The 25,596-nt window shown below is 41.0% G+C and overlaps 1 protein-coding gene across 2 annotated transcripts in view; it reads right to left on the bottom strand.

Moving 5' to 3' along the window:
- Positions 1-2,781: 2,781 nt before the first annotated feature.
- The window catches only part of hlcs (holocarboxylase synthetase (biotin-(proprionyl-CoA-carboxylase (ATP-hydrolysing)) ligase)), a 41,960-nt gene continuing 19,145 nt past the window's right edge, over positions 2,782-25,596 (bottom strand). For both annotated transcript variants that reach the window (XM_041951888.1, XM_041951889.1), the window contains 5 exons: positions 15,550-15,617; positions 15,201-15,361; positions 14,795-14,909; positions 5,618-5,831; positions 2,782-3,756 (listed from right to left, as the gene is read on the bottom strand). In XM_041951888.1, the coding sequence (XP_041807822.1) occupies positions 3,585-3,756; positions 5,618-5,831; positions 14,795-14,909; positions 15,201-15,361; positions 15,550-15,617 (730 nt within the window). In that variant the 3' untranslated portion in view covers positions 2,782-3,584. The remainder of the gene's footprint in view (positions 3,757-5,617; positions 5,832-14,794; positions 14,910-15,200; positions 15,362-15,549; positions 15,618-25,596) is intronic.

Below are 25,596 nucleotides of genomic sequence, written 5' to 3'. Positions count from 1 at the left end.
CTGGAGTTCTCCCTCTATTCTTTCTTCCCTTACCCTTTTTCCCCTAGCCCTTCATCCCTCACTTCTCATCCCTTTATCCCTGGACCCTCATTCCTCCTTCCCTTCATCCCACTTCTCTCCCCCCACATTCTGACTTATCCTCCCTCATCATCTCTGCTCTCCTCCATCCGTAATCACATTAAACCATTATGAATCTGTATCTTATCACCATGGTCTTTGTTAGTGAAACTAAATTGGGAAGTACAGGAATGAGGAGTCTAAGGAGACAAGAGCTATGTGTGGAATAAGTATGAAATTGATAATTGTATGCAAATATGTCATGAAAGGAGGAAGAAAGGTTCTGATCAGTCTCCCCCTAATCAAACATCAGTAATGACAGAAAAAGACAGGTTTGGAGCAAATTGTACAGAATTATTGATGTACCTAATGGGAAAGTTTGACTGCAAGTTAATGTAATGTGATGGCTAACTACTTTTGGTGTGTGTGAGTTGGCGAGGTGTGAAATGTAATATCTTTGGATAATAGAGTTTAGTGGTCCTTAAGATACCTGATCCTTTTATATACTGTATATATTCTATCACTCTAACTAATAACAGACAGCCAAATAACAGACTTTCCATAAAGACAAAGCGGGAACCCCATGTTTGGGGAGTGGCCCCTCTTTAAACTGTTCCTTGTTGTCTCTACATTGTCGCTGAACTTCATTCTAATATAGCTGTCAAAGTCTGTCTCCCTGTTCCTCCTCTCCAATCACATTTCTGTTTCTGTAGGTGGTTATGGCCCCCTTCAACTTTTTTTTTTTTTTACAAAGGTTAAAAATACAGAAGATTAATCTGAAAAAAAAGAAGCTGTCCATGCATAATGGGTGACCCAAACTTAAACAGTGCCAACACCCCATCAGGCCTTGCAAATCTCACCTGAGTGCAAGATTTGGTTTGAAACTAATACTGGTTTTCCATTGGACAAGACCCACCAGACTCGGGGGAGTCCACCTTGCCTTTCCACTGTGACATCAAGTTACAACAGACAGTAAATATGCTTGCATTATGAGAAAGATCACCGTGCAACCAGAGATGTCACCTTACTACAACATGTAGACTGCCGAAGACAGGGATCGAACCACCTACCTCCTGATCCACAGTAATAATAGTAGAGTTCCCTGAGAAGAGCTCTGAATTGCCAACAATTAAAACCCTTTGCTTGTGGGATTTTGCACAAAAAATATAATAATGAATAAGTGTTTCTCTTTCTCTGCCACTGTTTTCGGTGAGACACAGTCATTTTGTCCTATTAAGATCGGAGCTCAAAATTAATTACTCCTTCTCTCCTCTTGTTCTCATGCGAGCTACACTGATTAAGACAGCTGTCATGCCAAAAAGTAATTCTATTGACCAGTTCATACGTCTACAGCTGCTTTTATCTGGATGACATGCAAATATACATAACAACCGGTCGAAGCAGATGGCTGCCCACCCAGAGCCTGGTTCTGCTCGAGCTTTCTGCCTCCTAAAAGGCAGTTTTTTCTCGCCCCTGTCCCCAAGTGCTTGCTCATGAGGGAGTTGTTGGGTTTCTGTCGATAAAGAGTTTGGTCTGTACCTGCTCTATATGTAAAGTGTCCTGAGACAACTTTGGTTGTGATTTGGCGCTATATAAATAAAAATTAATTGAATTGAATTGAATTGAATTAGGTCCGTGGTAAAAGCAAAGGTTTGACCTTGTGAAACTAACATTTCTTGTAACCCAATAATCACAGTTGTTGCAGTTGTGCCCCAAAGTATAATTGCAAAAGACATCACTCTTTATTTTATATATAACTCATCCATAAATCATGCTAAATACAATCTAGTTTCTAAATACAGGCCTAAACAAGGACATTATACATATTAAACACATATAAACATTGGAAACAATAGTATAGTATAGTAAATAATGACATTAAGCGCTATGCCTGATGACACCACAAAAAGCAAACACTCCTTTGGCCACAATTGTGAAGGGTTAGAAGAAACATTTAAGTTTCACAGTGCCATACCTTTGTGATTACCAGGGACATAAAGTTATGTATATTTACATGTTATGACTGTTAGATCCAGATAAAGGCAGCCGTAGCTTCTGACTAGTAGTTTCCCATGTTCCTGAGGAGTGACTGTCTTAACTCCTTTCAAAAGCTTTCTGCCACAGAAGATTGACGCTGACACCCCTCTTCACAAGTATTATACAAGATACAATTGGACAAAAAAAATATTTTTAGAGTCCATCAGAGAACCCCTGGAAAGCAGGTTAGTAGACTAAGTGGCAACTTTTTACAGGAAAAATCAAATTCAATCCAATACAGCAGCTCATCCATAAATTCTAGATGATACAAAGATAATAATGCTCCGTTTGGCTGACACTGTCAGAGAGGTATTACTAGTGTATATAATACTGCTGAACTGACACATTTTTGGTTACCATAAAACTGTCAGACTTTTACATGACTGTTTAGATCTAGAAAGTTTTTTATTCGTTTTTTATTTTTTATGTTAGTTTTAGTTGATTGAAGACATCAAAACTATGAAGGAACAAATTTTAGATTCTTCGAAGTAGCCAAAATTCAAGGCACACTTAACAAGCCTGATACTACCACAGCATTCTGCAGGAACATGCCATCCCAGTGGATGTTGAGATGTGCCTGCTCCTTGAACTCTGTGAAGCTCTAATCTGAGGTGCTGTTAATTTACGGTTCCTGAGGCTGGTAACTCTGAGGAACGTATCCTCTGCAGCAGAGGTGACTCTTGGTCTTCCTTTCCTGGTGCAGTCGGAAAAACCATCAAAGTTCTTGGAATCTTCTGGATCGACTGACCTTTATGTCTTAGAGTAATGGTTTACTGTCGTTTCTCTGTATTTAGCCGAGTCCCACTTGCCATAATATAAATTCTTACAGTAGTCAAACAAGACTGTTAACTGTGCACCAACCCTACTTCTGTGCAACAAAACTGATGGTCTCAAACACATTAAGAAGGGCAAGAAATTCCACAAATTAACTCTTGACAAGGCACACCTGTTAACTGAAAACCATTTTAGGTGAGTGCCTCATGAAGCTGATTGAGAGAATGCCAAGATTTTTGTGGGAATCTTTATTTTGCTGAAATTGGCCACAGAAAAAAATTGTAATGAATGTATTCTCATGTAACAGTGAAATCAGGTTACATGTTCAAATGAGGGGTACAAGGTTTATTGTTCCCAGACAGTGGTACAAGTTGTTAGATAATGGTTTGATTCGGTGCTCCGAAACCAGAATGATCAAACTGATCTTTGTGCTCGTAACCCATCACTGATGCAGATATTTCTTGTAGCTGCCTTTAAACCCAGTTATCATTACTGTTTGTCCTCCAACAAATTAGCCCGACATGTACAAATGTATGTCTTAACATAAGGAGAAGATAACCAATACTCCCACTTTATACAATGTATTTTGCAATGTATTGATCAATTAGAAAACCCTGATACATTTATATATTAACATAAAGTTTTATGTCACACTAAGTAACCCAGCTAATGGCTCAATGTGTTGAATGAGACAATGATTTCGCACTTGTTATGTCCTAACGCTGCTTGATGACCACCAGGTTCTTCAGCATGTCGAAGGAGTTTCCATCAGGCTCCAGTGAGACCACACCCTGCTCCTTGCTGTACACTTTGAGGAAGCCATTGTGGTCAAGACCCACCACCTCAGCCTCCAGTCCATCCTCACTCCAGAGATGCACTTGAGTCCCGCTGAGGTCAGAGCACAATGAGAGCATTTAAGACTGAACAACACAGCACCTCCTGCACTAATCTCTGAACAGGCCAGATGTATATGGAAGATTTAAAATGCCTAAACACAAAGACATCAAAGATATTAAGTGGAAATTTGTCAGATGTATGCATTTGCTGTGTCATAATTAAATAAAAAACATGTTAAAGAACAATTATTTAGTTTTTTGTCTTAAATAACTGAACATTTTTACATATTGACATGAATTTTCAATGCCACGTTAAATCACAAGAGAAAATAAAGTGAAGAGGTACATTGCATTACATTTCGATACTAAATGCCAAGCACTGTCATTAGTTTTCATGAGGAGATGCAAGGGAGCTTTTTCTTTTTTGAGCTGGCCGTGCAATCTATGCCAAAATAATAAACAATCAAGTTGCTTCAGGCTTGCCAGTCAGAGAGACACTACCATTTACTGTGCAGTTTTAAGGGATGGAATATTCAGTACAATTCTGTACACTTAGTCTGTACAGCTAGTTAGACAGCTTGTTAGTGTTAGCTAGCATTAGCTTATAGTAAACACTGACTGGTCTTCTCACAGAGGATAAGCTAATACTATTAGATGTCTGCAGGGTAGACAGCTAGAATTGCCTTAAAGCACCTTGCAGGTTGGCAACCTCAAAAAAATTGTGCGATTTTCTATTTCTGGCAAGAACATTGATGACCCACAACAGACACTAGTAAGTAACTAATCTAGCAAAGGTGAGAGTGAGGAAGGGGGGACATCAATATGTTCAGCAGAGATCTAAATTAATTTTGTTGTCAAGTTATGATATGATGTTATTCAGATCCACAATTAAAGCTGTTTCTCCATCAGTGTTGTTATAAAATTCATAATTCAGTGCATCAGTACCTGGTACTGGCAGTTATCATGAGCTGAGGTATCACAATTAGTATAGAATCTGTGTTAGGTGAGAAAACGTTTGATCTGTGCATCCCAAGTATTGACAGCTCGATTGAAACATCTTCTTGTATACTTATACCAGCTGAATCGAGTTTCAGGTTCTAAATGAGAAGTAAAAGCTGTTTCCAATCCGCAGTGGAATGGAATCAGATAAGTCTTGATGCAATCATAGATGCATGCAGAAAGATTCACAAATTTATTTTGTGATTGATACAACCCAAAAGTTGGATTGCTGTGTAAAACATAAATAAAACAGAATGTGAGAATTTGCTAATCCTTCTTGACATATACATGTACAAGGACAATACATTTAATGTTTTTACCTCAGCAACTTCATTGTTTTCTGAATTTAATGCCAGCAACACATTTCAAACAAGTAGGGACAGGGGAATCAAAAGAAAAGTGGAATGATCCAAAAACAACTGTTTGGGAGATTTTACAGGTAAACAGGTTCAATGGTAATAGTGTCATGATTGGGTATGGAGAGAGAGAGAGACACTGGGCAGTCGTTTGATGTTTGTTTTCTCCTGGTATCTAATTTATTATTCATAATTCATGTGATTTCCTTTTGATTAAAATGCATTTGTAAATGAAACCGGGGCAGAAGAGTCAAGTGCCAACCAGTTTGTGAATGCAGGTGTGTATATAACAGTCTGTTAATAAATGTAACATCCAAATATGTTTTTGATGAAAATTGCAAATACTTTTAAAAACATGTATTTGTGTGGAAGCAGAAATATATTTGTGAACCTTCGTTTGCATTTATGTGCAATGATAAATGTTTTTTGTGTGTTGAAAAATATTTTTGTTAAGGCAGCCATTTATATATAAACCATGAAATAAATTTGCGAATCCTTGCATTCATTAATATTGAGTCTCATTTGCTTCCACACAGTGGGGGTGTCTGCAGTGCTCACCTATGAAGCCATCTCTTGTAGTAGGTAGGCAGGATGGCATCTGGGCCTCCTTGTTGGAAGTTGCTGATGAGTTCCTCCAGGCAGCTGACAGTCCGAGCGATGAGCTGGGCGCAGCTGAGTGGCTGCAAGCTGCTGTTATGCTGTCTGTTGTACTGCTGGATCAGGTCATTGATGCAAACTGTTGGGTTGCTGTTTGTCACATTGAACCCACAGCCTGTAGGGCACATCATGTTCAAGAAATAATACTATATTATTCTGAGCAAACAACAAGAGACTGTATTCCACTGGTGCCTATACAACATATTGGAAAAGACCGTTTAATTACTATTCATTACTAATTATTTGTCCCATCCCTTACTTTTATAGATAGAGTGGGTGTAATTACCCACCTGCTTTAGTATGGCACACTGAAATCATCACTAATAAAGCTGTGTAAAATAAAATACAATAAAAAAACAAGTAGAATTAAAACAACCGAATAAGACAAAATAAAACAGCTGTTAGGTAAAAAGAAAACACACTTCAGGAGACAGAGATGAATTCTGTGACAAACAGGTGACAAATGTAAAGATTTTATGACTGGACCAATGTGGGCTCTCTGTCTGGTTTTCATCGGAACACGTGCTGCTGCGTTCTGTACAAGCTGTAACTGACCAATAGTTTTCTTAGACAAACGACACAGAAGAGCTTTACAGTAGTCCAGCCTGTTGGAGATAAAAGCAAGTATTAACTTTTTTGTGTCTGCCTGGGATAGAATGGTCTGACTCTGGAAATATTCCTTAATGATAGAAGGACACTTTAGTCATCTAATGTGATGTTCAAAATTTAGGTCAGGGTCAATGAGGTTTTGACCTGTTCCTTGTTGTTTAGTAGTAGTAATGTACTACTTACAGTTAGACAGTAAGTAGTAGTTGGTAGTAATTTCGTATGTTAACATGTTCAGACAGTTTCTCTCTCTTAGCTTTTGTGCCAATAACAAGCATCTCAGTTTTTTTTTTCTTGATTTAGCTGTAAAAAGTTCTGGGTAATCCACAAGCTGATGCCTGAGATGCTAAACTGTCAACCCAAAAAGCAAGTGCTGGGTTGCATTCTCCTTTGGTGGCAAGAGTTACACCTGGACCAGATGCTTGCAAGGTTAGTCCCCTACACTCAAGGGCTGCTCCAGTATGTTGATGATTCGAAGCCCATCATTAGAAGCATGCAAGACTGATACAAAGGCTCTGCTTAATCATCTTGCAGATAATGGTCATAAAGCTAGGTTCTCTAAATTCCAATTTGCAAAACCACATGTAACTTGTCTGGGACTTTTGATCCAGCAGAGGGCAAATCTCTCTCTTCCAAGCACATTACTGCTGTTAAATCTGTACCAAAACCAACAACCAAGTGACAAGTTGACCAAACATTACCGTTAATTGTTGCAATGTTCTTAACCCAGCTACTCTATTCCCAACTGCAGCTGATGGTGAACCTCATGACTGATCTGACTTCTCTGATCAACCTTATAGGCGACTATCCTGATCCACGTAGCCGCCGAGAGGCTGAATTCGGGAAAAAACATACCATGCCCGACGCGCTGGCTGAAGTTGTTGTTGAATGAATAACCTGCTCCAAAAGTATACTGTTTCGTGCATTTATTAGTGATTACAACAGCACTTACATCAGAAAGCAGGAATTCTATCAATGGCAAAATCAAGCGGTCAGCAAAAAGTAGCACTTCCCGTTCACCCCCTCTCAGTTCAAAAAACCCAATAGCAGGTGAACAGCTGACTATACCACCTCTGATGCTGACGTACCACCACCACGTGACCTGCCCACTCCGATGTGACAATACAATAATAACAATAAATTACCACGGCTATAGCGGCCACAAAGAGCTGGCCTCTACATTCCGGCCCCTAATTATTACCATCAATACATAGCAATGAGTAATAATTACAGAATATTAACCATATCAAAATTCATATAATATACAAAATAATAAACAGTACAATGCAATTCCCTATTTCTTACAGTATTTGTTCTTTTCAACACAAGATGATTTTCTTCTGAATCCAAATTGTCCATCATCAATTATGTGAGTTCTTTGATTCATTCTTCCTTTAAGTCAAGAAAAGTCATGTCAGGACAGAGGTTACTAGCACTTGTCCTTTCTTTAGAGTGAATAACCACTCAAGTCAAGTCAAACAAGCAAAAACAAACTAAGGTGAAGCCAAAAAAAACAAAAAACAGACTTCACAATTCAGACTCCTGAAGAAGGCAAATCTTGGTCACAGGCCTGCAGAGAGTGCTGGTCCGGGTCTTGATGCGTACCTGCCGTACAAATCCTTTTCGATCTGGCACTACCTCTGTAATCCTTCCAATAATCCAGGAATTCCGAGGTGCAGAATCATCCACTATAAGCACTATGTCCCCAGGGATGAAGTTACGCTTGACCGCTGCCCATTTCTGTCGCTCCTGTAGCTGTGGCAAATATTCCTTAGTCCACCTTTTCCAAAACAGGTCAGAAATGTATTGTACCTGTTTCCATCTCTGGCGTGCATAACTGTCATCCTTGTGAAACAAACCGGGTGGAAGACTGGGCTTAGATTTGAGAAGAAGAGGTGGTTGGGTGTTAACGCTTCCAAGTCGTTTGGATCTGTGGATTCTTTGGTAAGCGGTCTGCTGTTCAGAATTGATTCCACCTCACAGAGTACTGTGTGTAGTCCCTCCTCATCCAGATTTTGAATTCTCAGCATGGAATTGAGAATCTTCCTGATGGAACGAATTAACCTCTCCCAGGCTCCGCCATAATGCGATCCAGTAGGAGGGTTAAAAGTCCACTTGATTCCTTTCGAGAGAAGTGCATCATTGATTTGCTCCAGGTTCCATCCCTCAATGGCTCGTTTCAATTCACGTTCTGCACCAACGAAATTAGTGCCATTGTCAGAACGTAGCTCTTTGACCTGCCCCTCTTCTGGCAAAGCACCGTAAGGCATTGATGAATGAATCTGTGTCCAGAGATGAAGCAACTTCAATGTGTACTGCTCTTACTGCCAAACATGTGAAGATGACTCCATATCTTTTCACTAGACTCCTCCCACGCTTGATGTCAAAAGGTCCAAAGTAATCAACTCCAACATAACTGAAGGGAGTTTCATCAGCTGAAACTCTGTCAACAGGCAAATCTGCCATTTGCTGTTGTCCCGCAGCTCCATGTAGCCGGCGACAAATGACACACTTAGCCAGGACTTTCCTTATGGCAACACTAGCCGAAGGAATCCAATAGCGCTGCCGCAGCCTTGACAGCACATGGTTCCTGCCACCATGGCCAACCTCCTGATGGATATGCCGTATGATGAGGTCTGAGATGTGAAGGTCTTTAGCGATTATAGCTGGGTGTTTAGACTCCTCAGGCATGGCAGCTTTACTAAGTCATCCTCCAACTCTCAATATCCCATCCTCCAATATGGGACTGAGCTTGTATATGTGGCTATTTCCTTTCACACTCTCTCTTTCGCAGACACGCTAATTCATCTGGGAACCTTCTTCCTTGACAAAACTTTATTATTTCCAGTTTGGCATCTCTGATCTCTTCCACTGAAAGACAACCATGACCGGATTTGTCGTCATGCACCTCCTTGTTGAGAGCATCCACTTGCACTGAATCAGGCGAAGATTGAGACAGATGTGCGACAATTTTCAATTTCTTCCTGACGTTCAGAAGTAAAGTCTTGAGCCTCAGAATCCAGGCCATCACTCTTGTGAGACGGGTCCATGATGAGCTGCGATTTATCAAATGTATCACAGCATCCTCCTCCTCTTGTTCCATGGAAAAAATGGCACCCGATGCCTTAACTTCTGGGTCTTCGGATGGAAGCTCTTTCAATCGCTCTGGATTGACAGGCCACATTTCCTCTGGCTGTACAAGAAATGAGGGACCAGATACCCACATCTCATTTTCCAGGAACAGCTTTGTCCTTAAACCCCTAGAGGCAAGGTCTGCTGGATTACATATAGTAGACACATAACGCCATTGCGATGGATCAGACATCTTGAGGATTTCTGAGACTCTGTTTGCAACGAAGACTCGAAATCTTGAGGTTTCATTCTCTATATATTTCAAAACAGTAGTACTGTCCGACCAAAAAACTGAGTCTTGCAGCTGCAGCCTCAACTCCCTCCTCCACAACTTATCCATGCGAGCTGCCATCACCGCTGCTGTCAGCTCCATACGTGGAATCGTCACAGGCTTAAGAGGTGCCACCCTGGACTTTCCCATGATGAAGGCAGTGTGTGTATGGCCTTGCCGGTTGTTCAGCCGCAGATAAGTGACAGTGCCATAACCCCCCTCACTTGCGTCTGCAAAGTGATGCAGCTGAGCTAAAGTTGCTTCCCCAAAATTGGGGGGCTTCAAACATCGTCTGATGCCGAAGTCTTCCAGCAATTTCAGTTCTTTAACCCAGTCTGTCCATGCTTGGGTCGCAGATACTGGTATGGGGTCATCCCAGCCCAGCCCTTTCCGGCACAGGTCTTGAAGGATTTTCTTAGCGGTGAAAATCACAGGGGCGAGAATCCCTAGAGGATCATAGAAAGAGCTGACGGTTGACAAAATTCCTCTTCGGGTCAACGGTCTGTCTCTGATGGTTACACTGAACTTAAAGATATCAGACTGTACACACCATCTCACCCCCAGGGCCCTCTCCACTGGTAAGACGTCCTGATCTAGGTCCAGGTCCTTAACCACCTTTGCTCTTTCCTCCTCTGGTATTGCTGTCAGCAAACCACGACTATTGCTGCTCCATTTAGTCAAATGAAAACCTCCCCTGGCACAGATGGTTCTCAAGTCGTGATACAGAGACATAGCTTCCTGTTCTGAAGCTACCGAGGTCAGGAGGTCGTCAACATAAAAACTGTGCATGATGGTTTCAAACACCTGCTGGCTAAAAAGCTCCTTGTTATCTTCGGCACACCTCCGTAGAGCAAAATTAGCGCAGCTCGGGGATGATGTAGCGCCAAACAAATGGACGACCATCCTGTATTCTGCCATATCTCTTTGGAAGTCTCCATTGGGCCACCAAAGGAAGCGCAACAAGTCCACACCTTCCTCTGACACACGAACCTGATGGAACATAGCCTCAATGTCAGACATCAGAGCAATGGGCTCCTTCCTAAACCTGGTCAAGACACCAATCAGCGTGCTTGTAAGGTCAGGTCCTTGCAAAAGATGCACATTAAGCAACACATCTTTGTATGATACCCCACAATCAAAAACAACGCGGATCTTCCTTTTCTGGGGATGGTATACCCCATGATGAGGGATATACCACACCTTGCCGTCACTGCGGTCCAGATCTGAGTGTGGCACTCTCTCAGCACATCCATTTTTTATCAGGTCATTCATGAATGCAGTGTAGTCTTTGTGGAATGATGCATCCCTGATGAATCTCCTTTTCAGGCTGGTGGTGCGTTGCTCAGCAATTTTGCGGTTGTTCGGCATGCTGACCTTCCTGTCCCTCAAAGGTAAGGCGACACTATAATGGCCATCCACCAGCTTCACAGTTTTTCCAGCCATTTCCAGAAACCTGTGGTCCTCCCTTGACAGCCCTGCTTGCTCCTCCTGACCACTTTCAGGAAAGTCTGTCTTAAACTGTTGGTTCCAGAGCTCATCTAGTGTGAGAGCAGCTATTCTGTTGATGAAAACTCCAGGCTGACACATTAGAGTATCACCACAGTCGCCAAGTGGTCCATTTACAGTCCAGCCAAGCATGGTCTTCACAGCATATGGCCCTCCATCCACACTCCTGATGACCTCCAGGGGCTCCAACGCTCTGGGCACATTCATACCAATCAACATCTCCACATCCATGTCTATTTCTGGTAGATGGACATGTCTCAGATGAGGCCACTTCTCCAGGTCCTTCTGACGTGGAATGTTGCTTCTGTTAACAGGCATTTCTCGTTGTGTGAAAATCTTTGGCATTTCACAGTACGTGTCACTGTCCAATCCAGCAACTTCCAAGGCAGATGCAACGCAACTCTCCACAACTTTCTCTTGGCCCATAGTGCGCAAAAGAATCTTCGTTTTCCTCCCAGAGAGATCCAGCTTCTCCATCAGACCCACTGTGCAGAAAGAGGCTGAACTTCCTGGGTCTAAAAAGGCATGGGTTTCCACAACCTTTTGACCTTTGCTTGACTTCACTTTGACTGGCACGATGGCAAGCTTGCAGTCCCGATCACCGGCCCCAGTGAGACCACCGGTGTTCACTTTCACAAGAACACTGTCCACAGCACTTGCTGATTCGGTCTTGTCTTTCTCTGCCTCTGCTTCTCTTTCCTTCCGATGGATGTGCAGCATGCTGGGATGTCGTGAGCCACATAATTTACATGTTTACGTTTCCTGCACTCTTTACTGACGTGCCCAATGCACAGACAGCCAAAGCAAACTCCATTAGTTTTCAGGAACTCCATCTTCTCACTATGCGCTTTTCTCTCCAATAGAGTGCACGAATCCAGCGTGTGTTTACTGTTCTTATAGTAGAGACAAGTCTTCTCAGTTCCATCTTTGACACTACTCTTCTCTGAATGAGGCCCTTTTTCAAGTGTTGTAACAGTCGTGGCAAAACTACTCCCTCTAGACTTTGGTCGATGAACAGGTTTTACTTTGCCACTGTCTTTACTTGCACCAACTGTCGGAGCATCCTGTATACCTCCAAATATGGGGTCGATGGCCACCTTCACTTGCCGTTCAACAAAGAATGCAATATCAGAAAATATGGCCCTTCTGCTGTACTTCTCCTGAATATCATATGCCACTGTTCGCCACTTGTCCCTCAACTTGTAGGGCAGTTTCTTGATTACGATAAGCATATTAGCTGGTGTGTTCAAGTCACACAGATTATATACATCCTTCATGGCAGTACGACATCCACACAGGAACAAACTATATGCTTGTAGAGCCTTTGTATCCTCTGACTTAATTTGTGGCCATGAAAATATCTTATTCATGTAAGCAGATGCTATATGATGCTCATTTCCAAAATGTTCATGTAGCAAAGCCTTCGCTGTGGCATATCCTGTACCATCAATTAGGTGTTGACAGCTTCTAACAAGTTGTTGTGGCTGCCCACTGGTGTATTGCTCCAGATAAAACAGGCGATCCACAGGATCCTTAGTCTTTGCTTCTATGGTGTGCGTCCCAAAGCGATCCTGAACTTGTGTGATCCTGAGGCTCCAATCCGTCGTTTTGTCTTGCGGCTTTTTTGCTGACAAATATAGGCGACTATCCTGATCCACGTAGCCGCCGAGAGGCTGAATTCGGGAAAAAACATACCATGCCCGACGCGCTGGCTGAAGTTGTTGTTGAATGAATAACCTGCTCCAAAAGTATACTGTTTCGTGCATTTATTAGTGATTACAACAGCACTTACATCAGAAAGCAGGAATTCTATCAATGGCAAAATCAAGCGGTCAGCAAAAAGTAGCACTTCCCGTTCACCCCCTCTCAGTTCAAAAAACCCAATAGCAGGTGAACAGCTGACTATACCACCTCTGATGCTGACATACCACCACCACGTGACCCGCCCACTCCGATGTGACAATACAATAATAGCAATAAATTACCGCGGCTATAGCGGCCACAAAGAGCTGGCCTCTACAAACCTCTTCCCAGTGCTGATATGGAGTTGTTTGTGGACGGCTCAGCGTCTCGCTATGCAGACACAGGTGTTGTCCAAGTGGGTTTTGCAGTTGTTACACAACATTATGTTCTACTGAATGGTAGTGGTGCTGGGAACAGTTTGTGTGGGTGAGGGGGAGCAGGGGGCAGGTGAAGGTGGTCTGGGGAGGGGGGAAGTGCCCGCTGGGCTGGAAACATGTGAAGAGGGGGGAGCAGGAAGGGGGGTGGGGGGAGAATCTGTTGAAGCAACAGTTTAATTCATCTGCCCAGAGCTGGTGTCCATCAGCACCAAACCCTCTGGCACCAAATCCAGAGATGTTCTTCAGTCCTCTCCACATTCCTGCGTGTTGTTCTGGGCTCTTGGCCCGCCTGATCCTCCACTGTAGATTGTGCTTCTCTTCTGCTCCTCTCTGTCCCCAGAGTTAAAAGCCATTTTCTTCTGGTTCAGGAGGGCTTAAAGCTCAGGGGTGGCCCAAGGGTGGTTGTTTTAAAAGCTCTGTACCCTCCGAGTTGGCACAGTGCTGTCCACACAGAAGCTGATGCAGTCCGTGATGCAGTGCAAGAGGCTGTCGATGTCATCTCCATGAGAGCTGCAGAGCATGCTCCAGTCTGTGGTCTGGAAACAGTCCCTCAGTCTCTCATTAGCCTCATCAGTCCACACTTTCACAGTCCTCTTCTGTGCGGGATCCTTTCGCACCCTGGGTGTGTATTGGGGGAACAGTTGAACAAGGTTGTGATCAGACCGCCCAAGGTGGGGGGTGGGGGGGTGTACACACAAAACACAATCATCTGCAAAAACTCCCTCTGTAGATAGTACAGCCGCATGGCCACAACAAGCAGCTCTACAGCTGTTCCTTCACGTGCACGTTCGCCGAGTTGCACCAGTGCTCATTCGCATACACAGCCAGCTCCCCCTCCTTTCTTCTTACCACTCGTGTGCGAGTGTAAATCCATTCAGGGAAACCACAGAGTCCGGTATCAGTGCATTCAGCCATGTCTGACAGAGGGAATAGAAGTCCTCCGCTTCTTTCGTCCACCTTTGCAGCCTCTCAATTTCCTCTGTATCTCCGTGGGGACAACGGGCTTGTCCGCATACAGCAAAGAAGGGCCATGCAGACTAAGGAGTTCTTCACGTATGTAGGATTTTCTCTACACCCCTTAGCTTGCTGAATCAATTTTGCATATCTACAGCATGTTCTACACAAACAGGTTATGCAATTTTCAATTTATCAATTAATGATGGATGGAGTCCATGTGGAAACTGTGATGATGAAGACACTGCTTCATCAGTTACAGTTTTTAATTTTTAATAATAAAAAATTAAAAATCACACAACATTTCTTTTTGTGGAGTTTGCATAATAGCCATATGTCTCATCAGATTCAATACTTATTAGATAGTGAGTTCTGCTTCAGTGTGTTAGTCCATTCATGTAAAGGAAGGGTTCAATTTTGACATGATGAAAAAGAGAACTGTCAGTAAAAGCCTCCACTCTCCAGTCTGTAATGAAGGGGAATTGTTACCTATGAGCAGATGAAAGGTTGATCCTATTACAGTGGAAGTCACCAGCACTCCCCCAAGCTTCATTAGGTTATTGTAGTAGATATCATTGGGCCACTTCACCCTCAGGTCTATGTCCTGACGAAGATTGAAATATATTCAGCATCATCAATCATTAACAAAAGACATTTATAACTTAAGACATTTATTTAATACCAAATGCAATGACTTTGCTATACAATCCCTTTGAGGTACAATATGCCAGTGATACAATATGATGTTGTGCTACTACAGACATCTATTTTAAGGCTTAGGGTGTATTCAGATGTACAGCTTATGGGCCAAATAACAGCGGATGAGTAGGCTAATCCAGTCTGATAATGTCCTAATGTTGAGGAAGCTGGTACAGTAAAGTGTGTAGGTTGATACCTGGTATCCAGGAAGAGTACGAACAGCTTCCACCACTGCCAGAGCAGCCAAATGCTGCAGGAAAGGAATCCTCTGTCCAAGCCTGGAGTTCAGCTCAACCTGGACACTCAGAGTGAACATGGCACAACCCAGAGGACTGAGCCAAGCATTCCTACCCCGACCTGTAGCAGCAGCAAACACAGGAAACATACAAGGGGATGTTAAGTGGTACCAAACACCTATGACTTACTTCTGACAAATAAGATGAATAAAAACACAAATGAATGCAACTGAAACGCTGTCATGTTAAAACAATTGACATATGTGTGAATTTTGCATATGCAGGTTTACAGTATGCTGGAGCACTGACCTCTGCCCTGGCTTTGTCGAGCAGCTACACTTATTAACCCCACATCCTTTGGTAAATGAAGAGTCAGCCTGAAGGGAAACAAGAATGATGAACACAGAAGAGGAAAATGGTGGAGAGGATGGTTGCAGTGTCTTGAGCTCTTACTAAATTTTTGTTTTTCATGCTTGGATTCAAGAAACGACTCTGTTTGTGCTGGTTTATTAAGGTTCAAACTCAGAAGGGACAGAACCCTATTATGTTTGATGCTGGTTTCTTATTATTATTAGGGCTCAAACCCTGAATGGGCACAACCCATCAGCCCAATCAGCCAGATTGTGATGCTTTAATTAAGGCAGAAAAATGATTTTTTTTTTTCTGCCACATTTTTTTTGAAAAATAGTAATATAAATACAACTGGCTGGATTTTGATTCTCTCAACACCAAAATGGGTATAGAGCATTCCCGGGCTGAGACACACATTTCTATTATAACTGAGCCGTTGAAAAATATAGCCACATGAACCAATAAACTTTGCAGGGGGTGGGGTAGGAAAATGGCCCTAACCTCAATAACGATTTCTCCAATCATCATCAATATGGGCACATATCTTTAGGCTGTGATTGGTAACAGCCCTACCAAGGTATGTTACTTTATAGATAGCACCACAAATACCAAAATGTGAAGTGCCATATTGATTAGTGCAAGTGGGCATGGCCTATTATATATTTGCTCATAACTGAAGATGCCTTTGAGCAATCCTAATTAAACTCACTGGAGACATCCCTAGAATCTAGCTCACCTTCTGAAATCTTACCAGTGGACATTGAAACAGCGACAGACACCAGTTGGATGACGGGGCATTAAATCACTCACTTCAATCCACCCCATTCGTTCTTCACACACTCCAATTTTTACTTGCATGGGGTAGAAGATTGTAACATGCGTTCAAATTAATGCAGTTAACTTATTTAAACAAGAAAGCCGAGATGGATGTTTACAATGGAGTTGTTTGGGTTTGGGTAATGATTTTACCAGTCATCTTTGCTCTCCCACATAAGTTTGGGTAACCTACAGACTTGTTTAGAACTAAGTTGCAGTTAGAGCTGCAACTCACAATTATTTTCATTATTGTATTATTGGTGGAGCTGCAGCTCTAATCTGAAGAATGCAGCTATGCAATAGGAAAAAAGAAAAAGGCAGGTTACTTCAGAAAGAAAGAAAATCAAAAGCCACACATACAGCGAAAATGTGAGTGTTGTTGCTCTGACTATTAAGATCCATTTCATTTCAGATCACTGTGTGACCATTGTCATCTCCTCATTACAACAAGACCAGAACAAAGACATACAAAGAAGCATATCTGATCGAGAGAGGAGGCACTGTCGTCATGAGGAAGACCATGGGCCTCTAAATCCCAGCTCAGGACTCTTTGTTTTTTACGGGACAGCAAAGCCACAGGGGTCACCCTCCCAGATACAGCCGGTCAGGAGGATAAACACCCACCAGCCGAGTCAACTCTGAGAGAAAAAAGGTGGAGGAGGACATGTGATCATAAGCTATGAGCATGGCACCATCTTTCTTACACAGACTCGCACACAGCCATAAAGCAGACAAATGGCAGCAAACACAAAGAAACAAGTGGAGCATCTGCTTTCCTGAAAGCAGTCTTCTCAACCAACCAAAGCCTGAATCTTCCCAAACAGACCTGATGAAGACATTTTCCAACAGCATGGTCACTTTGGAAATAAAGGTGAGTTATATTCACAGACAGATGTAAAACTACTAATCCAGGATAGAATTTAAAATATTCTACCATCACATTTCCTAACATATACATAATCTAACTACTTAAATGGGTGGATTTGATGTGGTCAGTAAAGATATTTTTTTGAAAGCCATTTATCTTCCAAACTACCCCCCCCCCCAAACAACACTTCCCAGATTAAAATATCTCAGACTAAAAGATTATTTCTGCCTTCGATGGTCATTTTTGAAACAGGATTTGCAGTGCATAAGCGTGTTTGGATTGATCATTCAGCAGCATCAAATGGATGATCAATAAGAGAGGACAAACTAATCTGTAAATGTGATTAATTGAGCTAATCCTGTTTACTGAGGGACAGCAGAAATTATCATTTCCAAATCACACTATTGGAAGTGATCAATGAGAGAGGGCTACTTTGTTACCACAGGGCAGCTGAGGTACCAGTGAATGACCTTGACCATGGCTTGGCAGAGATTCTGGATAGCAATGCACTATCATCAAGTAAGATGACTACATACTTTGGAATTCCAGTTTCTGTGGGTTTTAGACCAAGAAGTCCTCTTATTGAGGTCCTGTTGTTTACGTCACAGTCTCTGACAGCTGTGCAGAAAACATGCCTTTCCCTGCTAGGCTAGCATGCAGATACATTAATTCTGACCTCTGGGTAAATTTTAACTATCCCAAACATGTGTAAAAACTGCACAAACAGAGACAGTACCAAATCTAGAGTGAAATTTCATCATATTTTGATCAATAAACATCAGAGATTTAATGGTATCAGCAATTAACGGTTGTGGGAGAAAAAATACAGAAGAAGACCACTGTTGCGATTACACTTGGAGCCAAATGTTCAGTGTTCACTGTTATCATTAGTCTCATTAGTTGGTTAATTTGTCGCATTGGATACAACTGAACTCAATATATGGACATGGACAAGTCAGTATCCCGTCGCTATGTGATAAATAACAGTTTACCAGGCCGCTAGATCTAGCTGTTGCACAAGTTGAGTAGAGTTTATACATATGTTACTATGTACATACATCCTTTACTTTTAAGCATGAATCCCGACTGGCTTTAGCAAGAATCCTACTACGTCGTATTGTTCATTGGTCTAATGTGTTGAAGTTAGCCTGTGATCGACAGTGATAGTCAGATGTTTCATCCAATCACCTGCCAAGTACTTTTGTGAAAGTGCCTCTTTTTCTGAACAGTTTTCAAGGATGACTTCTCAGATGGTTCTGTGAAACAAACCATCTGGCATGTCAGTTTAACTCCACATAACAAAGTTTAAAGGTAAATTTGCCTTTTTTCCATATGAATGCTTTTCATTTGAGTTTATCTTGTACTTTACAGGTGAATATTCCCAAACATTTTTGCAATTAATCAAATCACTACAACGTGATGTTATACATACATAATGTTTCTAGGGCTTTCGGGGCCATCATCATGTTCTTATATCTTGAAAATTTACTTGGTGAGTACAATATTATTGTGACTGATAGAAACAATGGCCAAACTAATAACAATAAAGTCCAAGCTGTATTAAACAAGAATTATCCTTTCATGTAGCTGTTGCAGGGACACTGGAGAAATTGCTCACGGCACAATTAGAATGTGAGAACATAAGTTTTTAAGAAGGTTAGCATTATATTGTAAAAATACAGACACTGGCTTTGCTTTTGGTCACAATTTCAACTTCATGGACTGGATTAAGATTGTGAAATAATAATAATAATCGCAGAGAGAACAATTCATTTCAGCTTTTCTTTTTTTCATCATATTCCCAGTGGGTCAGTTTAAAAGTTTACATACACTTGCCTTTCAATTGTTTAACTTGGGTCAAATGTTTCAGGTAGCCTTCCACAAGCTTCTCAGAAAAAGTTGCTGGAATTTTAAATCATTCCTCCTGACAGAACTGGTGTAACTGAGTCAAATCTTTAAACCTCCTTGCTCGGACAAACTTTTGACATACTATCCACAAATTTTCTGTTGGAAAGATGCCAAGGGTTCGTGATGGACACTCCAATACCTTGACTTTATTGCCCATAAGTCATTTTGCCACAACTTTTTAAAGCATGCTTGGGGCCATTGTCCATTTGGAAGACCCATTTGTGACCATACTTTAACTTCCTGACAAAAATCTTGCTTCAATATATCCACATAATTTTACTTTCTCATGATCTATTTTGTGAAGTGCACCAGTCCCTCCTGCTGCAAAACAACTCCACAACATGACGCTGCCACCCCTGTGCTTCAGAGTTTGGATGGTATTCTTCAGCTTGCAAGTCTCCTCCTTCCATCCCCGAAATACTGTGTAACGATGGTCATTATGGCCAAACGGCTCAGTTTTTGTTTCATCAGACCAGAGGACATTTCTAAAAGGAAAAGGTTTGCATGCGCAATGGCAAACTGTGGCCTACTGATTTTATGGAAGTTATAGAGCAGTGGCTTCTTCCTTGCTGAGCATGAATGATTCATTCATGACTTGCATATCATTACTGCTTCTTGGAGTTGATGCACACTCTGCTGCACAAACTACGTGATAACACTAGTTCTAAATTACTGGAAGAACCTTTCACTGCATTATGGACTGTAAGAAAAGGTTTTCATACTGGTGCATACTGGACAACATATATGGCAACACTGGCATCGCTGTCATAGAACACATGAATTGGTCCAGTCAAACACTGCATCATATGTTTCCCAGAGTACGAAGCAACGACTTTTAGGGATCTGCTTACAATCTTTTAGAATTGCAGGTGAAGCATGCAAGGTCAATTGGCCAAATTTGATTTTTATGGTCGAACCAATTGCCACAGGTACGAGAAATCAAATTTCTTTGCTCCAAACCTTTGTGTATGAACATGAAACAGGACTCTAATCCATACAGAGTCAGTTTGGATATTGAACGTACTGACTTGTCAAAACAAACAGTGACTGCCAGGGCAGCCCAACAACTGGAATAGCTTTAAGAAGAAAAATCACTTGTTTAGGTTGGTTTTCTATTCAAATGTCCAGTATATGACGGTGTTGCACAGCCCAGTTACTGTTCAGTTTATGTGATTCTCAGTCACAGAAGTTGCAATTTTAGAAAAATGTAAGAGTCAATGTTAACATTAGTGGCATTAGGTAAATGGCAAAAATATGTTCCACATGTGCAGACAGCATGTAAAACAGAATTTTTTTGACCACAAGTAGAACAGAAAAAATTCAGAATTAAATTTACATCCATTGCTGCCTCTCTTTCTGTAAGCATCTCCTTCTTTGAGGGAAAAATAAAGGGGGGAAAGAAAAGTAAAAGTGGGCCCTTGGGTTTTCATGTCTGAGCCTGAAGCTCTTAGAAGAAAAAGTCAACAAGATGGAAGTGTGCTGCTCCAGGCACAGGGATCAAGTTCAGCAGAGCAGGAAAAGAATCATTATGCTCCCTGGACCAGCCAAGTGGTGTTAGAAAAACCCTATAGTCTCTTATCATGACCTTTTCACAAATAAATATTTCCACACTACAGCCATTCAACTATTCCTAAACTAAACAGCAAGAGATTGTTGTCTGCACTTACATACACCAGTCATACAGTAAAACTGAATAAGTCGGAAATATAACAAAATATAAGGAAAATAACAGATGCTAATTGAGAGTTTTGAGGACAAATGGGAGGAAAGAATTTAACTTTCTAGAACTTGTATAATGTTACTAATATTCGGTACACACAAATCTACACAAACAACTTTCTTTGCTTATTATTATATTTGCAAGGTAGAAATATGGATGTGAACAGGTATAAACAGGGCTGAAACTATTAGCTGAAAAATCAATTAGTTGATCTGATCATTTATAAACCTAATAGTTGTTAATAAAGCAAAAATGCCAAAAATTCTCTGGTTATAGCTTTTCCAATGTGAGGCTTTTTACTGTTTTATGTGATTATAAAATGAATATATTTCAGTTTTGGATCAGTGGTCAAAAAATAAGCTATTTTATAACATCTCATCTCGAAGAATCAGTGATTCCATTTTTCACAAATTATTCTACAGATTGATCAATGATGAAAACAAACAAAAACCTTTTTGTTGAGATTGTTAGGCAGGAGTTGAAACTTTGATAGATGCTAGATAGGTAGGAGGGTTGGAGCTGGGGCAGTGGTTCCCAAGCCTTTTCCTGAACAGACTTTTCTTTCATTGACTAAATGGAAGACCCCCAACTAAGTGATATATTTTATGGATATTTCATATTTTAATCAATTCATTACAATAACAGTACAGAACAACTACTAAACTGAACAACTAACCCAAACAGGGCAATAACGTAAGTTTGTGTAAAATGGGCAATTTGGATGAATTTTGAGCAGATTATTTCCTGTGAATATTGTATCAGATGATGACTATTCCCGATATTTTTAGGAACTCTTTATGCAGTTCTCTGTATTATGCATTTTGTTTTATTTTTACAATCATACACTTAGGGCTTGACTGGTTGTAGATACTTGAAAACATTTTGCTTTTCATCCAAAGAGCTTCTTCAGTTCTGAACGACTGGTTGGGTGTCCCAGGTTTTTATCCTCTCTGGGGTTGTTACCGACGTCGCTGATATCACCTGGTTCATAAGTGCTCCTGGCTTTTGTAATGTCATCATTAACTGTTGTTAGTGTCACCTGAGGCCAAGTGTAAATTGGAGTTGTCAAAAGGTAAAATGTGATTGTTACATGCTGCTTAAATACAGGAAGCCACACACACACACTTCACCTTAACAAAATACTGTGAAATTTTGATATAAATCAGAATTGAAAGAATAAGTTGATACAAATCTGAGCATGTAAAGTACTGAGGGTGGAAACCCAGCCTGACTGACATGAATGTCTGCAATATGAGAAAACAAAAAAAGAATGAGGACAAAGATTTTCTCAGATGTGTAACACTAGGCCTCCTGCAATACCTTTTTACGAAAGTGCTTCACATACTTTGCTTCACTCAATATCATCACTCAATAGCATCCATGATCGTGGTTTAACCCTGAGATCATGAATCTAGACAGTTGCCAGGCAACAGCGGAGACCTCATGAAATCACTGCTCAGACCCAAGAAATAGTCTGGCACATAACCTCCTGGAACATTGCAATGTGTCGTTTTTGATAGCTTTCAGATAGCTTTTGACCAGGTCATCAAGAAGGTCTCAAGTGACACCAATCTTGATATCATTTCATTGGCTCTCCATCCAATTTGGATTTCAATGCAAGGTTCTTGTTATCACTGATGTAGCTCTGCACATGCTAAAGTAGGCTGTGCTTTTGAGGTTGTGGCTCCTAAACTTTGGAACCCTCTCCCATTGTCTCCCATCCCATTATCTGTAGAAAAAGTTGAAAAACCAGCTCAGACCCCTAGTGGTAATTTTAACTAATTTGCTGTTGGATAGTTTAAAATCTAACATTACATCATATTCTATAAACTGATCATACTGTGTGTTTTATAGGTATTCTGCAGATTATCTATTAACTATCATTGCAAAATAAATGTAATAAAAAGGAGTAAAAAGTGCCAATTTCCCTTTGAAATGTAGTGGACTAGACATAAACTAATTGCAAAATTTATATACTCTAAGTAAAAGAAAAGTGTTCGAAGCCAGTGTTGATTTTTCCAATATTCTAACCTTTTTCACTATGTTTTCACTCACTCATCGCTGAGTGAAACATGGCTGTGGACTAACACAAGACTAGTGACTTAGACTCCTCCAGAGCCAAAGAGGTTATTATACAACTGTTTTCACAGGCTGACTAGCACTAATCATGACTAGACAACTGATTTCATGAGTAAAATCAGTATGCCCCTTTAATGCAGTTCACTAAATGAGTTTTGTCTGACAAAAACATTTGTCTGATAGTATGTGGCCACACTGAAATTTACACTGAAAGACACAGAACACAAAATGTTATATGCTGCATACTGTAATAGCAAAGCATCAGTGGGCACCATGCAAAAACCCAATGCAGTCTGCTCTCTGTCAGCTCCCACAAGCTTTCCTCTCACACTGTTCAAAACTGTCAGTTGTACCAAAAAGGTTAATTTTCTCTGAAAATATTCAGGATCATACTGAAGACTAACACAAATGCTTGAAGAAATAAAACAAGCATTCCTTAATAATAACATTAATCAGGGCTACTCCAGAGGGACATCTGGAAACTCAAACATTAGCAGAGAAATCAATCTGCAGCTCCAGATTTGGGGTTATATGGCCTACTCATTCACCCTGCTTTAGTTTTTGTACAACCTTAATGACAACACTGTCTGTTCCAATCAGCTCAGTGCTGCTCCACAATCCATTTTTCAAACTTTATGACAGTTTTAATTGCTCCCACCTGCTGCCTGATCGACCTGCTCAACAGCCACTTTTACTCATGTGTGGATAAAGACAAAGAAGTCTATTAGGTGCAACTCGCCTTTGCCGCAGTGAGGTCACTTAGGCATTAAATTAGTTCCAGCCCGTCTACCCTCCCACCAAGTACACACACACACGTGCACACGCGCGCACACACACACACGTGCACACGCGCGCTAACAGCTATGCCGACCTTTGCTACTACAGTTTGTTTGCAACTGATTGCGTTTTTATTTATATCTCATAAAGTATTATGAACACCTCTGCAATTTGTCTAATGCATCCAAGTTAACTCTGTTAGATAGTTGCTATGTTCTTTACCCAACACTGTCAATCTCTGAGACCTAACTCTTTAAATAAGTTACTAGCAAGAACGTAAGGAGCTTCGCTAGAAGGGTGACCGCGGTCAAGTGAGCTGTTTTTTGTAAAACCACAGTAAGGCAAGCTGCAGCTTGGATTTTGAGGCACATCTTTTTGTGCTGTTTCAGTACATGTGCATATGAACAAACTATCTAATGGTGGTCAAAAGCTCCACAGGAAAGCTTTACTGCACAGTGGTTGAAAAAAGTTAAGAACAATGTGACCAGCCTCAAAAAAAACTGAAAACATAGAAATAATATCACGCTAACCAAAAATTATCCTAGGGTTTAAAAGGTAACAGATCTACAACTGCATACAACACAGGGCAACTACAGTCACTCAGACCAGTAGACCATCACTCCCCAGCTTGCTTTAAACCTGATGATATGATCTCTGTATGTCCTCACACATCACTGGTCACAGGCACATACACATCAACACAACATTCAGTCAGTGCGAGGAGTGTGCATGGCTGAGCAGTGTGGAGAGAAAATGGATAGCGTTGAAGAGAGAAAGAACAAAAGGGAGGAAAAAAGTTGAGGTGTGAAGAAGGCCATTAAAAGGAAAGCTCTCTAGGAAAGTGCAGTAAAATGCTGCAAAATTACAGATCTTACAGATGGTTAGTGTTAAAAACAAAACAAACATCATAATATCACAACTACCCTTGCCGAGTTGATTCTGTGATTTAAATAATGAGCTATATACTCTTCTATCAGGTGGAAAAACCTCTAGTTGCTTAGAGCTACCAAAGCTTCATGACAATCAACACCAGTCCAGTCTGAAGAAACGCCAGATGCAAAGCAAACTCACCAAAAAGTGTACAAAAATGCTACATATGAATATCTATTCCTTTAACCTTAATTATGAAAGTGCTGTTGACTAAGTCTTCAAACTGAGTGCACTGGGTTGTTTTTAGCGATTTTGATGGTTTTAAGCAGTTTTCGTGTGTAGTTGTCAAACTACAAAAACGTTACTCTTGTAAACAGTAAAGAGGCAATCATGTTTTTACAAAACAGTTAAAGTATATGTGGTCTGAAATGAATGTGCAGAGATTACTCTCAACTCACATTGGATTCAAGATCTGAATTATTATCCAAGTTGGCCCTGGTGCATGCACACCTTATGACAACCAATGCTACAATTGCAGCTAACAGTTATTCTTTTCAAACTCACAAATTCAGTCATGTCAAATTCTGTTCACAATCAACCTCTGAATGTTACCCACTGAAAAACTTTAAAGAGGTCTTGACCATATGACAGAGGGTCAATGGTGATTTTTTTTTCATGTGTAGAAGAAGATCCATACTGTATCTTGTGAGCACATGATACAAAATATCAATTGGACCTCGGGGGCTCTGAACACTGAAGTATAGTAAAACTATTTTTAGCACGCTAAACTCGTTTTGCTATTTGGCAAACTTCAGGTAACTGTGTAGGGTAGGGTGTTAAAAGGTGCTGTGTAAGGTTACAGCTAGTTAGCCTGTGCCAATTGCAGCAATCAAAACGCTGCACATCTTTTTGGTCACAAAAAGCTGCCAGCCTCAGTGGACAACCTCAGTATATTTTAAACATTGAA

Source organism: Chelmon rostratus, chromosome 14, assembly GCF_017976325.1.
Source record: "Chelmon rostratus isolate fCheRos1 chromosome 14, fCheRos1.pri, whole genome shotgun sequence".
Taxonomy (NCBI): Eukaryota; Metazoa; Chordata; class Actinopteri; order Chaetodontiformes; family Chaetodontidae; genus Chelmon; species Chelmon rostratus.
The sequence above is the reverse complement of the archived record's forward strand: the minus strand, read 5'-3'. Positions and strand labels throughout refer to the sequence as shown.